Here is a 16,355-nt window from a genome sequence, read left to right on the forward strand (position 1 = left end):
ATGCAGGGGCAGAGAGATGCAGCTAGCATTAAAGTGATTGGCAAATCTGTGCATTTCACAGACTTTCATGGGAGCAGAGCCAGGTTCTGTGCATCTCTACGCCACTTTCCCCCTTGCTACGGTGAAGCAGGCGCTGGAACGCTATTACTGTAACTTGCTTTGGGCAGGCTGCCGCCCCCCTGTGTTCTTACCTCCCTCCAGCAAAGAGTGGGGAGCAGATAAAACATTGTTTATTCTGTAGCGAGACAGCAAGGCAGGGCCTCTGCTGTGCACCACCCACAGCTGCTTTGCAGGCAGCTGGTGGCCTTGCAAGCACTTGGTGTAGAGCCCTATTCCCGAGCAGGGCCGTTGGGCCATAAAGCAACAGTAAACCGCTGGGGGGGGGGGGTGTACTGTGCACGTGCTGTGTGTTCACAAACATACTGTACATACAGTACAGTACTATAGTCGGGAGGTGCCCACTCCTTACCCCACACAGGCATAGCCCACTGGCACTGGAGACAATGAGGCAGGCAAGGAGGCTGAAGGTGCTGTAGGCTAGAAGAAGCACGTTGCGCAGCAGCAGCGGCAGCTTCCCCTACTCTGCTAGCACCAGGGGTGGGGGCTCAACTCTCGCCCGCCAACTCCACCCCTTGCCCCATCCTTAACCCGCCTCTTCTCCCCCACTCCTCTCCCTTTACTCCGCACGCCGCATCCTCACTCCTATCCCCTCCCTCCCCTGCCCACGGCAATTAGCTGGTTTGTGGCGTTCAGGGGGCAGGAGGGAGGAGGGAAGAGCGAGGACATAGCACGCAGGTTCCCCCCTCCCTCCCCTGCCTCCCGCCCATGGCAATCAGCTGGCCTGCGGCGTTGAGGAGGCAAGGGAGGAAGGGGGAGCCTGCGTGCCAAGCCCTTGCTCCTCCCCTCTCCCTCTTGCCTCCTGAATGCCACAAACCAGCTAACTGCCGCAGGCAGGCGGCGGGGGGAGCAGGGGAAAGACACTAATCCGCAGGGTCCACCAGCAGGCAGGAGGTGCTGTGGGGGAGGACGTAGGGGAGCTGATAGGGAGGCTGCCAGCTGTGGACAAAGCAGGCAGCCAAACGATGTTATAGCGGAGCATTGCACAACTTTAAACAGATCATGTTCTGTAATTGAGCAGGGACATAAGATTGAAACAACGTTAAGCGAGAAGACATTAACCACCACATCAAGAAGAGGAAGTGGATGAGTCATTCTATAAGCAGTTAACAAGATTAGTTAACATACGAGCTAGTGTTAATGGGGGATTTTAACTTCCCTGATATCCATTGGAAGACTATTGCAGAAAAACATAATACGTCCTTGTGGCGGGGTGACAACTCACCGGCTTGGCACCTCCTGCTTGTCGTCTCGGGAATTAGCTCTTCCAGCCTGGAGCGCCCTCTGCAGGCCGGTGTCTCACCTGCCGCTGGCCCCCGTGTCCCTCCCGGACCCCAGTGCCTTTTACATCAGGGTTCTGCCCCCAGCGGTAACCCTCAATCTGGGTCTCCCCACCCAGGGGAACCCCCAACCCTCTATCCCCACCTTGCCTCAGTGGCTCATCTAGCCCCTGCTCCCTGGAGCGGACTGCAGTCTGTAAACTACTCATCATCAGCAAGGGGGTTAGGGGTTAGGACCTGCTGCCTTTGCTTATCTCTTGGCTGCCCCTCTGCAGCCCCAGCAGCCTTTTGTAGGCCTTTAAATAGGCCTGCAGCCTGGGGTTTTGCTAGGCTGGAGCTCCCAGATCCCTCTGCCCTTCCCCAGCACTGCTCCACCCTAGGTACCTTTCTCAGCTCCCAGGCAGCCAGGTCCTTCTCTCTCAAAAAGCTAGAGAGAGATTATCTCCCAGTCTCTGGCCCTCAGCCCTCTTAAAGGGCCAGCCGTGGCCTGATTGGGGTGTGGCCCCACCTGTGGCTGCTTCCCCCAATCCTCCTAGCTTTTCCCCTACCCCAGCCTCTCCCAGGGCTGTGTTAAGCTCTTTAGGGCATGAGCAGGGTGACCACCCCACTACAGTCCTGCAAATTCTTAGCATGTGTAGGGGGCAGCTTTCTGATTCAGAAAATTGAGGAAACAACTAGGGACTCATCCATTTTGGATCTGGTTTTGAACAACAGGGATGAATTACTTGTGAACATGAAGGTGGTTGGGAACTTGGGAAGAAGTGATTATTATCTGATAGATTTCAAGAGCCTATGGAAAGGAGGACATGAGAACAACAAAACAAGGACACTGAACTTCAGAAAGGCAGATTTAAACCGACTCTCAGAAATAGTAGGCAAGGTCCCATGGAAAGACCAATTAGGAAGAAAAGAAGTCAAAAAGGGCTGGCAGTTCTTAAGAGATGTAATACTAGAGGCTCAACACCAGGCTATTCTGATACAGAGGAAAGATAAGAAGAGCCATCAGAGGCCAATATGGGTGCACAAGGATCTTTTAGCGATCTAAAAACCAAAAGGGACACATACAGGAAATGGAAGGGGGGGGGGGCATGTCACCCAAGGAAGTATACCTGGGTGCATGAGCGTATAGGGACAAAGTCAGGAAAGCCAAGGCAAAGAATGAGTTACAGCTGGCAAAAATTGTTAAAGACCAATGGGAAGGAATTCTTCAAATATGTCAAACAAAAAAGATCAAGGACAGTGTGGGTCCGCTGTTCAATGGAGAAGGTGAGCTGGTAAGGGAAGATGATAGGGAGGCAGAGCTTTTCAATGCCTACCTTGCTTCAGTCTTCTTACAAAAAATAACATGTGACTGGATGACTGTGAAGTTACCGTAGACAACAAAGGGGAAGGGATGTAGATCATAAGAACATAAGAACATAAGAGAGGCCGTACCGGGTCAGACCAAAGGTCCATCTAGCCCAGTATCTGTCTACCGACAGTGGCCAGTGCCAGGTGCCCCAGAGGGAGTGAATCTAACAGGCAATGATCAAGTGATCTCTCTCCTGCCATCCATCTCCATCCTCTGACGAACAGAGGCTAGGGACACCATTCTTACCCATCCTAGCTAATAGTCATTTATGGACTTAGCCACCATGAATTTATCCAGTCCCCTTTTAAACATTGTTATAGTCCTAGCCTTCACAACCTCCTCAGGTAAGGAGTTCCACAAGTTGACTGTGCGCTGCGTGAAGAAGAACTTCCTTTTATTTGTTTTAAACCTGCTGCCTATTAATTTCATTTGGTGACCCCTAGTTCTTATATTATGGGAACAAGTAAATAACTTTTCCTTATCCACTTTCTCAACATCACTCATGATTTTATATACCTCTATCATGTCCCCCCTTAGTCTTCTCTTTTCCAAGCTGAAGAGTCCTAGCCTCTTTAATCTTTCCTCGTATGGGACCCTCTCTAAACCCCTAATCATTTTAGTTGCCCTTTTCTGAACCTTTTCTAGTGCTAGAATATCTTTTTTGAGGTGAGGAGACCACATCTGTACACAGTATTCGAGATGTGGGCGTACAATGGATTTATATAAGGGCAATAATATATTCTCAGTCTTATTCTCTATCCCCTTTTTAATGATTCCTAACATCCTATTTGCTTTTTTGACTGCCTCTGCACACTGCGTGGACATCTTCAGAGAACTATCCACGATGACGCCAAGATCTTTTTCCTGACTCGTTGTAGCTAAGTTAGCCCCCATCATGTTGTATGTATAGTTGGGGTTATTTTTTCCAATGTGCATTACTTTACATTTATCCACATTAAATTTCATTTGCCATTTTGTTGCCCAATCACTTAGTTTTGTGAGATCTTTTTGAAGTTCTTCACAATCTGCTTTGGTCTTAACTATCTTGAGAAGTTTAGTATCATCTGCAAACTTGGCCACCTCACTGTTTACCCCTTTCTCCAGATCATTTATGAATAAATTGAATAGGATTGGTCCGAGGACTGACCCTTGGGGAACACCACTAGTTACACCTCTCCAGGATAAGTAAAGAACATGTCAGATCTTCTGATCAGTTCGAATGAATTCAAATCAGCAGGGCCAGACAGATCTATTCACCGGAGGATGCTGAAGGAATTAGCTGAAGAAATCTCGGAGCCACTGGCAATAAACTCATGGATGACAGGAGAGGTCCCGGAAGCCTGGAGAAGGGCTAAGATAGTGCCTATCTTTAAAAAGGAGGAGCCAGGAAACTACAGACCAGTCAGCCTAACTTCAATACCTGGGAAGCTACTAAAGCAATATATAAAACATTCAATTTGTGAATACCTGGGGGATGAAGCGATAATCACTTGCAGCCAGCATGGATTTACCAAGAACAAATCATGCCAGACCAGCTTGATTTCCTTCTTTAATGGGGTAACTGATTTGGTGGGTAATGGGAATATACCTGGACTTCAGCAGGGCTTTTGACAGTTCCACATGACATTCTGATAAGTAAGCTGAAGAAATGTGGGCTCGACAGAACTATCATTAAGTGGATACATAATTGGTTAAACAGCCACAAATAAAAAGTGACTAATAATGGAATGATGTCGGATTAGAGGGAAGTCTCAAGTGGGGTTCCACAGAAATCAGTTCTGGGTCCGGTGTTGTTTAACATCTTTATTAATGACCTGGATGTTGGTATAGAGAGCATATTCATCAAGTTTGCAGATGACACAAAGGTGGTGTGGGGGGGGGTTCCCTCCCCCCCCCAGTCTGGTAGGCGGAGAATGGGGGGGAGGGTCGTGTGAGCCGCACTTTAACGATAAAAGAGCCATATGTGGTTCATTTGGCCACCCCTGGGCGGGAGGTTTAAAAAAACATAAGGAAGTACTTCTTCACATTGTGCACTGTGTGGAAATCTTTGCCAGGAGATGTTGTGAAGGCCAAAATTATAACAGGGTTCAAAAAAGGAGTAGATAAATTCATGGAGGATAAGTCCATCAATGGCTACTAACCAGATGGACAAGGATACAACACCATGCTGAGTGTCCCTGGCCGCTCTTTGCCAGAAACTATGAGTGGATGACTGAGGATGTATCATTTGATAATTACCTGTTCTGTTCATTTCCTCTGAAACATCTGGCATTGGCCACTGTTGGAAGACAGGGTGGACCATGGGTCTGACCTATTATGGCTGTTCTTATTTAAACCGGTGAAAGTTACACTACACTGCCAGTTACACATGGCTTAGAACTAGTTTACACTGGACTTATAACTCACACTGCTGTTTGTCACCATTGTTCTTAATCAAAAACATGCAACTACATACTGTAGGCTACATTTGGTCTAATATCTTTATCAGCTATATGGAAATTATCCAGTGAATTGCTTCGCTGGTATAAGTAAGTCTCCAAACCATACTTCTCCAATTGTTTTGCAGCTTAACATGAACCACAATATTGTGTGATCAATAATAAGGTTAAGATTTTGTTAGTTATTTTTTACTATAAATAACCAATAGGTCATGTGCTTCTGTGAATTTTTGTTTATTGCCTGTGGCCTGTTGGTGACTTTTACTAAAAATAATGAGGGGGAGGACTGAAGCCCAAGCCCCATGAGAGGTAAGAGAACCCACGTCCTGCTGCAAGGGCAGAGGAGTTGAGCACTCACTGCCGCCGCAGCTGACAGCTCTGGGGCCCTTGCTGCAGCCCGAGCGGCTCAGAACTCCGGGGTCCCTACTGCCTGTGGCAGCTGACGGCTCTGGTGCCTCCCGCCACTTGTGGCGGCTAGGAACTCTGTGTGCCCCACAACTCATGGCTGCTGGAGCTCCAGGACCCCCCTCTGCCCGTGGATTTTGCCTGTGCAATTGATAAGCATGAATGTTTGCTAGAGCTATTTATTTTAAAATGTGTCCCCTACTATGAGCATAGCACACGCAGAATTTTTCATACAGCTCCTGTTGCTATTAGAGTCACACCCCTAATACAGGATGTTCCCAAAATAATCCTCGGTTTTTTTCTTGCAGGAACTAAATATAAAGAAAAGAAAACTGAAGTTGGCCCATGGTTAGTTAAATTGCATTTGGCTGATAATGGCATAGATGGAAGAGGAAAGGGAGGAGAAAAGATGGTCTTGGAGTTCACTCAGTTTTTAACTTAGTAAGTTATAAGTAAGAAAGGTGGGGGTGCCTTTTTTTCTTTTACTAGATTCAAAAATGTGTTTGGAGAATGTCTGTTTTTTTTCCAAAATGAGTACTAGTAACCATTGGCTTTGCTCCTCAAATATTCTGCATGCCACATCTCTGAAGTGTGTAGGTATGGCGTAGAGTACAGTGTGAGAGCTCTGACTCTATCTGGAAGGATCTTAGAAATACATACATCTAAGCTCTCCCCAGATTCAGTTTTGCTATCAAAGTTCCTAGAGTGTCAAGTGATTTCACCTCAACAGGATGATGTTTCAGTTTTAATTAAGAGGTGAAAAAAGACAAAGAACAGAGATGTTTATTCTGTAAAATACCATATTGACTGGATACTAACTCTTCAGTCTCCGCTCCCTAGCTCTCAAAGATTTTTGGCCATTTGAGAGACAGGCATGTCAACTTCACTCTGAGACAAACTGCCACTGTCCCCAGTCTGTTCTGTTTCTTTTCCCTTCTGACTGCTATCACAAGCATTTAAAAAAATAACTTGAAGAAAATGATTCCACAGGTTTCAAGTTAGACCTCATTAAAATAGATATTAAGGGCAGAACAGGGGGAGGAGACACAGAGCTCCTTTCTGCTACCCTCACTTGCAAAAGACATGATTGCATTCTTGGACTGGGGAACCAGATGCCACCCCAGAATATGGTAATGGAAAACCTTCCCAGAGGGTACTGCTTTCCAGTTTGAAAAAGGCCTCCTTGACTGTCATATAGGCTAGATCATCCACTGAGGCCCAACCCTGGGTAAACAGTAGGGTAGGGTTGCATTGAACTGGTGGAAGTCACTGGCTAAGCACTGGAATCAGTTTGTTGAAATGCTCAATCAGCTTTTTACAGCAGTAGCCTCTTCTGCAGGTACAGAGGATATTTTCTTCATTTCAGTTTATTCAACTACTTCAATTCAATGACTATTTTATTCAAAGTTAAGAAACCTATTGGGAGTTGAAAAAGCAGGAAAGCTTGTTTTCCAGTCTGTGAATACAAACTAGGTGTGAGAGGATGAGATATAGTTCTAAAATCTTGAAGGACACAGTGACCAGAAATAAACTAAAGCTACTTCCTTTGCTTAATAAATCAGTAAGTTTTCAGTGTAGAACAGATTTTGATAACCTTTTTTCTCTCTTACTCATTTAACTTAATGTAAAAAAATTAAAACACAGTTTTATGCACTTTTTATTGAATTCCAATTTCTGTCCAAATACAACTTGACACAAATCACAAGTAAACAATTAATTATTATCTAGTAAATAATAAAGGCATCATTCATTTTCTAATGTAATAAAAATTAAGAACCTGAATAAATGTATATCATATAACTGCTGAAGTAAGTGGGCATATATATATAGAATATCCTGCTGGTTAGCAAAAAAAAGTACCAAACTTAATGTAAAGGCTATTTCAGTAGCAAATCAACATGTTTTAATGGTTTCCAACCAATTGAAATCAACCTTTCTTTAGGAATAACTAAAAAGTACAAATGCAAAACATGATTAAAATTGATTATTTAAATCAAGGTCTCCTGCTTGCTGATTTAAATTGCTTTGATTTAAATCAATCCATCTTGCCACCTCCCCGTGTTCCTTTTCCCCCAGCTTTGGAGCAGTCAAAAAACCACTCCCCACACTTGGGGGAGTCAGGGAGGAGAAGGTTAGGTTGGCGGATTTATCTAGTACAGATTCACTGGCTACCACCCTATATCTTTGTCAACAGGGGCGGCTCCAGGCACCAGCGCAGAAAGCGTGTGCTTGGGGTGGCGGCCTGCTGGTCACTGTGAGGGCGACAGTCAGGCAGCTTTCGGTGGCATGCCTGCGGGAGGTCTGCTGGTCCCACGGCTTTGGCGGTAATTCAGCAGTGGGTACGCCGAAGCCACGGGACCAATGGACCTCCCGCAGGGATGCCGCCGAATCCGCGTTACCAGCGGACCTCCCACAGGCATGCCGCCGAATCCACGTTACCAGCGGACCTCCCGCAGGCGCGCCACCGAAAGCCGCCTGACTGCCATGCTTGGGGCGGCAAAATACATAGAGCCGCCCCTGTTTGTCAATCCACTATATCAACCCCAGACTCTCCATCTGCTCCTATCAGCAGATAGAGACCCTGTGGAGCAGTGTTCTGCAGCACACAGGAAATACAGATCTGTGAAGTCTCTGCATTGTGGCTCGCATTGCACAGTAGAACTGTACTTGTTATGAATTCAGAGCCTCCTGGGGCCCTTTATTAGACCAGAAGTTTTGGCCCAAGGAAATTAAAGACCAAGACCATAGATTTAAATAAAATTAGAGATCTAACTTTCTCCCACAGAGATGCCTGTTCTACACTCAGATGCAGATATACAACTGCCAGTGCAGTGGGAGCCACATATACATATCTAAGGGTCGTATCTGGCTCAGTGGCGTGAATCTGATGTTGATTGTCAGCCTTAACTCAAGACTGACCATTCAGTCTTCTACACAAGGATAACTTTTAATTTAAAAAACAGATGATAAGCTAACACTTTGTATTAATATCATTAGCTAAGTGTATACCAGGTGAGAAGAAAACAGCGTCCAAAATTCAGGAAATAATAAAATATATGTTATCAACTTCAGTTGTCCTAATTAAATGTTAGAAACAGTTCTACTACAGTCCAAAGCAAAGTGCATGAAATCAGAGAATTCTGGGAAACAAAACAAAGAGATTATACAAGAAGCAGGAGAAAATTTGGAAGACTTTATAGTGCTTTTACAATAAATAACAAAGATCCAACTGCTGCCCTCCTTAGTAATGCAAACAGTAATACTCATGTGAGTTGGGCAAGCAAGATGTGACCCTAAGGTTGTAATAGCTTTAAATGAAGAAAAGTGATTAATCAGCTGTGGAATCCACTTTTAATTTTTATTGTAATATATAAGAAAGTCTATCACTCTTGTGCCCAGAATTGTTAATATCAGTACAGCTGCTCAAATACCAAATTGATGAGGCAGTTTCAAAGTCCCATTAAAAATTTTAATTTACTAATGGAATTTTATCAATATTTATGTTCTTGGAATAGCTGAAGAACAATAATAATAATGAATACTGGCTTTAACTTTATTCCAGCACCCTCTTGGTTCTGAGCAAGTAGAAGACGGGGGTTGGATAAATTTTACTGGGTGAAATTCTACAGGCTGTGTTATGCAGGTCAAGATGGTCATAATGGTCTCTTCTGGTCTTAAAAACTATAAATTTTTGTTATAATCAGTTTTTTAAAGCCAAGTCATAACTTTCTGAAATAGAAATTTATTGTGAAAATGCTGATAGGTCTTTATTTACAGCTACACAAACAGCACTGGCCATTATAATGCACTCATTTTCTTCCCTGAAATAATATTATGGAACTGACAGCTCACATGCTCTGAACTCAATGGGAATCCAATATGTGGAATCAGGCAGTGTTATTTGTGTTTATTGCTGAGGATTTCTATTCAAATTATTAGCTGAAAAAGAATCACAGTGAAGAAATGCACACATTTTCTAAAAGGAAACCTATAAGAAGAGCCATGTACTCATTTGGGGGCTGATCCAAAGCCCACTGAAATCAATGAGAGTAATGGCTTTGGATCAGGTCACTAGACAGAAGAATCATCAAAGAATGGTGGCTTTTGTTTCAGTTGTTTAACATTAGATCTTTGGTATTAATTACATTCTACATTAAAATACTTGTATTTTATTTACTAATGTATAACATTGTTTTTTACTTACAGCAGATTTCACGTGTTTGTTTTTTGTTGTTGTTCTTAAATGCAGCCTAATCAAACACTCTGAACACTTGATAGAACTTGATCTACATGGCAACGCTATAGGAGAACTTTGTGCAGCAGACATCCTGGAAGCTCTTAAGGAGAGAAAAAAAGGTGGAGTGTCTCCAACTTCAGCCCATAAGCTTTAAAAATTATTTTACTTTTTATTTAGGTGTTCATCAGGGTGTTTATACAAAGGATATAAGGAATGTTATATGTAAGTTAAATTTCAATACAAATTCAGTACTATTTAAAATACAATACAACCTTGAGTATCTTAGAGAATTTTCAGTGTAACAGATGTCAGGGGAAAGGACTCTGTTATGAAAAATTGAGCTTTGTGTTCTTATATTTGGGTGAATGCAAGGTAAAAGTCAGAAAAAGGATTCAAATCCTGAAAATGGCTATGTATGAGAGAGAGAGAGAGACTTGTTCTAATTTATACTTTAGTGATGCTGTAATAACCATATCATATGTATTGATGTATTAATGATCTTTTATAGAAAAATCAGCAGCCATTTTCAACTGCTGTATCTACCTCCTTTCTAACCCTCCCCAGTGCTGCATCACTCCTAACAGTTCCTTGCTGTTGCACCTCATTTTTCCCATTCCCTCACCAATCGTGAACTTTCACACACACTCCAGCTCCCTCCCCAACCCTGGTGGCTGTTTTTCCCATCTGCTCCTTCCCATTTGCTGGCTCTCCCACATCCCATGGAATTGTGATTTAGTACTTGGCAAAGTAAAAAAAGTGCTATTCTGCCTGTAGTTCAAATATTTTTGCTCTCAAGAATTACTGGCAATCATTTGTCAATCAGAAGAGAACTGCAAACTTCAGGACCTTTTCAAATCAAATAGATGTGATGTTCTGTGTGAGAGGAAAATATGTGGAGGGAGAAATGCTATTCTGCTGGCAGGTCAATAGAAAACAGTGACGAAAAATAGAAATCACAGTGGAATTCCATTGTGGGGAACACTTCATTATTACATCAGTGAATATTTCTGTGAGGTAGAGGGGGTTGAAAAAAAAGTATATTTAATTTTTGATAGTCGAAAATAGAAAAATATGTTCTTCATTGTCTCAATAGACAAGATGCCAGGCTTAAATATTAAGGTTACACCACAGATTTCCTCAAATACTTTCAAGTCAATTTTCAAGAACAGCAAGAAGCTCAAATCAACTAAAAAGAGAATGAAAAAGGTATGTACTTGCTGCTTTTCCAGCCTTTACATTAATAGAAAAGTTTCACCATGATTCTTGTTCTTAATGAAAAAAAAAATCACATAAACAGATTCAGATATGAAGGTTTTACTTCACTTAAGGCTTGTCTACACTTAAACGGCTACAGCGGCCTCCTGTCAGCGTAGGTAGCATCTTCACTGAAGCGCTACAGTGGTGCAGCTGTATCAGTACAGTTGAGCCGCGGCAGCCTTTTAAGTGAAAAAAAGTCGTAAGCCCCATGTTCTATTCACAATTCCGCAAGAGCTGGATGTTTCTGCTAAAATGATCAGCAGAGAAATAATTAGGTGCTGATATTTAAATTGTTGTTATTAGGATTCAGAATCAACACCTCATTCAGAAACAAGTGCAGTTCACATCCTCAGAGCTATTGATCTCCTTCATGATTTTGCCTCAGAGTCCCACTGTAGTAGTTGTTTGCCTAGCCACATGATTCCTACGGTGAGGGGGAGGGCAGCTGTGTAAGCTGCATATTTGGAGCACAAGAGCTATTGTTAGTAAGTAATCCTTTATCAGAATGCCTGCTGTTCCCTCCCACACAGTGGAGATTGTTCCCTCCTACCCACCACCACATGCACTGCACAAATCTTCCTATCCTGGGTCTTAACTGACCCAGAGAGCTGTGTAAATTGAGGACTAGATATGGAGCCCTGAACTAAGAGAGGGAAAATGTTACAGTAGTCCAGCTGCCTACAAATCACCTAGAAGACACTTGGTAGGCTATTCTCTTGTTTGAATTCATCTGTAAGGGTCCTGCCTTGAGAAACTGGACCACATAGTGGGAGCACTCTGAAAAGGAATGCCATGGAAAAGGAACAATGCTGGAGGAAAAGAGTAAATCCACTCAACTATATAGTTGTACTAGTTTCTGTTTCTGACATGAAAAATGTAGAGCCAAAATTTAATGCCCAGATTACAAAGACGACATGTCATGCTCCAAATTCAGGTTTTATTTTCTAAAAAATTTCACATATAATAACAGTAATAAAAATGGTTATTTTTTAAAAATAAAATCAGTTTTTGTTGGGATTTAAATATACTCCACTGTTTGCAGTCCAAATACTGCAGCACTGTGCCAGTGCATGAGAACCAGAAAGAGCCTAGATAATTTTTATTTGCCTTGTCTAAGCAGCGTGAAGTTCAAGTAGTCAACTGTAATAGGGCTTTCTATACTTGGAAATTTACTGAAATAGCTATCCTGAATAATTCTTCAGGAATAATTATTTCAATATAATGGCCCAGAATAAGAATGCCTTTTTTTAATTTAACTCTAGAAATAGTTTGGTTTAGAATAATTTAATTATTCTGGGATAGCTATTCCAGTAAATTTCCAATTCTTGACATGCTCTGATGGATGATTTAGTTGGAGATTGGTCCTGCTTTGAGCAGGGGGTTGGACTAGATGACCACCTGAGGTCCCTTCCAACCCTAATATTCTATGATTCTTGGCCCTAGTCCTACATTCCACTGATGCAGGGACCCACTGAAATCAGTGGAGATCTTCATAACTCAGGAATCTGTTCACATGGATCTAAATGCAAGATCAGTGTCTAAATGGTAGCAAGTAAAACTGACTTTTAAAATTATTTTAAATTTAATCACTGAAAGTGCCATTAAAGAAACTTAATTTTTAAAAAATCATTTTGAACCTGACAGTGTCTTATTAAAGTTTGTTTTAAAACAATTTGAAGAAAAAAGGCATCATACTTTGAAAATAAAAATACAGAAACTGCTAACTGTTGTCCCTTTCTCATTAATATTTTTAGGGCCTATTTCAAACACTTCAGGCACATAAGTAGTGCCATTGAAGTCAACAGGACTACTTGTGTGCTACTTATGTGTATATGCATAACCATTTTCAAGATCGAGATCTCAGCATAACTTATTTCAGATACACCAATTATGTATTCATTTGGAGTAAGATTGTGACATCCTATACCTTGAGATGCGGGGGGCGTCCTGGAACCCCCATATTCCCATGATCTTGCATATAAAGCATGCCTTGTAAGGTATCAGGGGAGAGGTTATGATCTGCTGAAAGTCATTTCTCTATCTATATATGTATATCATTAATGCATCTGAAGTTATGAGAATTATGTTGTATGGTGGTCACTAAAACATGCTGTAAGTTGGGGAATCAGTAAGATATTAGCTCCCTAGAGGCAACAGCAAGGAAAGAAGCCAACACCTGGGCAGGGTGTCAATCAATCCATCAACAATCATTGTCCAGCAAGGGAGCTACAATGCAATGACTCACCTGCATGAGGCCACACCAGGGGAATTGCTTAACCTTGCCGGGAGACTCAGCAATGCACCCAGACATGCCTGGACTTGTGTTTTCCAAGCAAATGGACTGAAGATATAAAACCGAACACAGGGGGCCCAGATTTTCAAGGATGAAATCTGTGTACTATGAACTTCAATATCCAGGTGGGTGAGAAAAATTGCTTAATCTAGATGTTGCCCAGTCTAATAAGGTTGAGAGTTTAGACTGAATGCTTATATTTTATTTTATTTTATTTTGGTAACCAATTCTGACTTTTTGCCTATCACTTAATATCACTTAAAATCTATTTGTGTAGTCAATAAATTTGTTTAATTGTTTATCATTACCAGTGAGTTTGTATGAAGTATTTGGCAAAACTGATCAGGTTTGCAAAGGCTGGTGTATATCAACTTTCCATTGATGAAGTGGTGAACCAATTAATAAATTTGCACTGCTCAAGATGAGCAGTGCAAGATGGCATATTCCTGAGGTACAGTGCTGGGGGGTTCTGGCTGGTGCTTTTCCCAGTGTGCTTAATGAGTGGCTCTGAGAGTATTCATGCAATATAGCTGGGTGTGGGGCATAGGTACTGACTTCCCCTCTGCCCCGTGGATGGCTGACATACCCCCGCCCCAGCCGCCCCTGCACCACCCTCGCCCTGCTCCAATTCCACCTCCTTCCCCCAAGTCCCCGCCCCGCCTCTTTACCGCCTCCTCCCCCGAGCGCGCTGCGTCCCCACTCCTCCCCATCCCTCCCAGAAAGTCCTAAGTACCGCCAAAGAGTTGGTAGGTGGCAGGCAGGTAGCACTGGGATGGGGAGGAGCAGGGACGTGGCACGCTCAGGAGAGGAGAAAGAGTGGGTGGGGGTGGTGGGAGGTTAGATTCAGACCAAGGACCTCATTTTGTAGGTAACATAATGAAATGCATGTGCTAAGCATTTGGAATAAAACAGAAATTCCATGTTGCCAGTCACCCACAAAGCTCTGGGTTAGTGGAATGTACTAATTGGACTTTAAAAACTGCTCTGAGAAAAATAGTGACAGAGTCAAGAAAGGACTGGGATAGAAAACTCCCAATAATACTTATGGCTATGAGATCTACAATTGTTTCACATGGGTATACCCCCAGGAAGTAATACATGTAGAATAATGAGGACACCTGAGCAATGGTGGCTAGGCGGGATGCTGCTGGATGACTATCAACTATGTATTCTCACTCATGAATCAGTTTATGAGCAAGCTGCTAAACACTACTAGCAGCATTAAGAAGCAGGTTGCTATTAGGTTAAGAAGCAATATAAAGCAAATGGACAAAAGATTGGGCAGTATATTAAATCTTAAGGAATGGGATGTAGTTGACGGGGTTTTATATAGATTCTATTTGGAGAAGAACCATGCCTTAAGTCCCAAATGTCTAGGTCCAGTAGTGATAGTGAACAAGGCTTGCCCAATGGTTTACCAGGTGGACATAAAAGGGAAAAAGAAATGAACCCTTAAATGGTTTCACTCATCACAGTTAAAAGATTGGAAGGGATTTGTTAAGTGATGTCAATAAATCCTTTTCTCTTTTCTTTTCTTTCCGTCAGGAAAACCTTCACACCATGTTTTCAATAATTTGTTTTTGTACATTGATATACGTGTCAAGTTTAATGATTATTAAAAATGGGGAACACTGTTATTGTCAAGTAAACAAAAGTTATAATTATGAGTGGGATAGGGCTGAACAAAGTATGATACTATCCTGTGTCCAGTACTGGACACCGCATTTCAAGAAAGATGTGGAGAAATTGGAGAGAGTACAGAGAAGAGCAACAAGAATGATTAAAGGTCTAGAGACCATGACCTATGAAGGAAGGCTGAAAGAATTGGGTTTGTTTAGTTTGGAAAAGCGAAGACCGAGAGGGGACATGATAGCAGTTTTCAGGTATCTAAAAGGATGTCATAAGAAGGAGGGAGAAAACTTGTTCATCTTAACCTCTAAGGATAGAACAAGAAGCAATGGGCTTAAACTACAGCAAGAGAGGTTTAGGTTGGACATTAGGAAAAAGTTCCTAACTGTCAGGGTGGTTAAACACTGGAATAAACTGCCTAGGGAGATTGTGGAATCTCCATCTCTGGAGATATTTAAGAGTAGGTTAGATAAATGTCTATCAGGGATGGTCTAGACAGTATTTGGTCCTGCCATGAAGGCAGGGGACTGGACTCGATGACCTCTTGAGGTCCCTTCCAGCCCTAGAATCTATAAATCTATCCTGCCCACTTCATTAAAAGGAACAATTATAATTTATGTGAATGAAGCAGAGGACTGTTACAGTTTGGAAGGAAGAGGTTAGTGGTAAGACCATAACCACCTCCACAACGAACAGTAATACACAGGAAGTAACATTTTATGATTCAGAGGAAGAGCAACTCTCTCTCATGCAAAAGCTTAATGTCACATGTGCATGGCTTTATAGTGACGACTTCCTGACTAGTTGTTCAGATGTAATGAAAGTAACAGGGTCCTCCAAATGTTCAGACATGAGATCTAATCTAACACAATGGGTAAAGGAAGGAATCTCTACCATCAGTGTTGTAATGGATTACAATATCTAACTAATTCCATTAGGGTTAATTTGTATACTCCCACTAGTCAACATAATTTTATCTTGATGTATTCTAACTGCACTGAAAATTGTTTTGTCAGCTATCGAACTGTAAATCAGTTTTGAAACAAAGAAAATGTGACCTTTCATGTCAAATGTGATAGAAACGTTAATGTTGATGTTAATGTAAATGATACAGGCAAATGGTTGACCACTAGTTTATATCAAGTTAAGGAAGTGACAGAAGTTATTGTGTCACCTAAATCATATAAAAATCTAATTGAACCGATAGTGATAAAAAGCGACATAAAAAGGATACTTATGATAAACCCCAGTGAGGGGCCCCAAAAATGAAGCTGAGCACAAGGCACCAGTAACTCTAAATCCCCCACTGCCCCTGGCCCTTCCCACAGCATCAGCGCAAGCTACAGGC

The 16,355-nt window shown here is 42.3% G+C and overlaps 1 protein-coding gene across 1 annotated transcript in view; it reads left to right on the plus strand.

Moving 5' to 3' along the window:
* Window positions 1–13,142, plus strand: part of LOC123377700 — a 32,761-nt gene extending 19,619 nt beyond the window's left edge. Inside the window, exons 8-11 of the mRNA XM_045030900.1 lie at window positions 5,900–6,032; window positions 9,841–9,947; window positions 10,922–11,034; window positions 12,840–13,142. Coding sequence (XP_044886835.1) covers window positions 5,900–6,032; window positions 9,841–9,947; window positions 10,922–11,034; window positions 12,840–12,872 — 386 coding nt within the window. The 3' untranslated portion in view covers window positions 12,873–13,142. The remainder of the gene's footprint in view (window positions 1–5,899; window positions 6,033–9,840; window positions 9,948–10,921; window positions 11,035–12,839) is intronic.
* Window positions 13,143–16,355: the final 3,213 nt, after the last annotated feature.

This window comes from Mauremys mutica, chromosome 9, assembly GCF_020497125.1.
Source record: "Mauremys mutica isolate MM-2020 ecotype Southern chromosome 9, ASM2049712v1, whole genome shotgun sequence".
NCBI classification, from domain to species: domain Eukaryota; kingdom Metazoa; phylum Chordata; order Testudines; family Geoemydidae; genus Mauremys; species Mauremys mutica.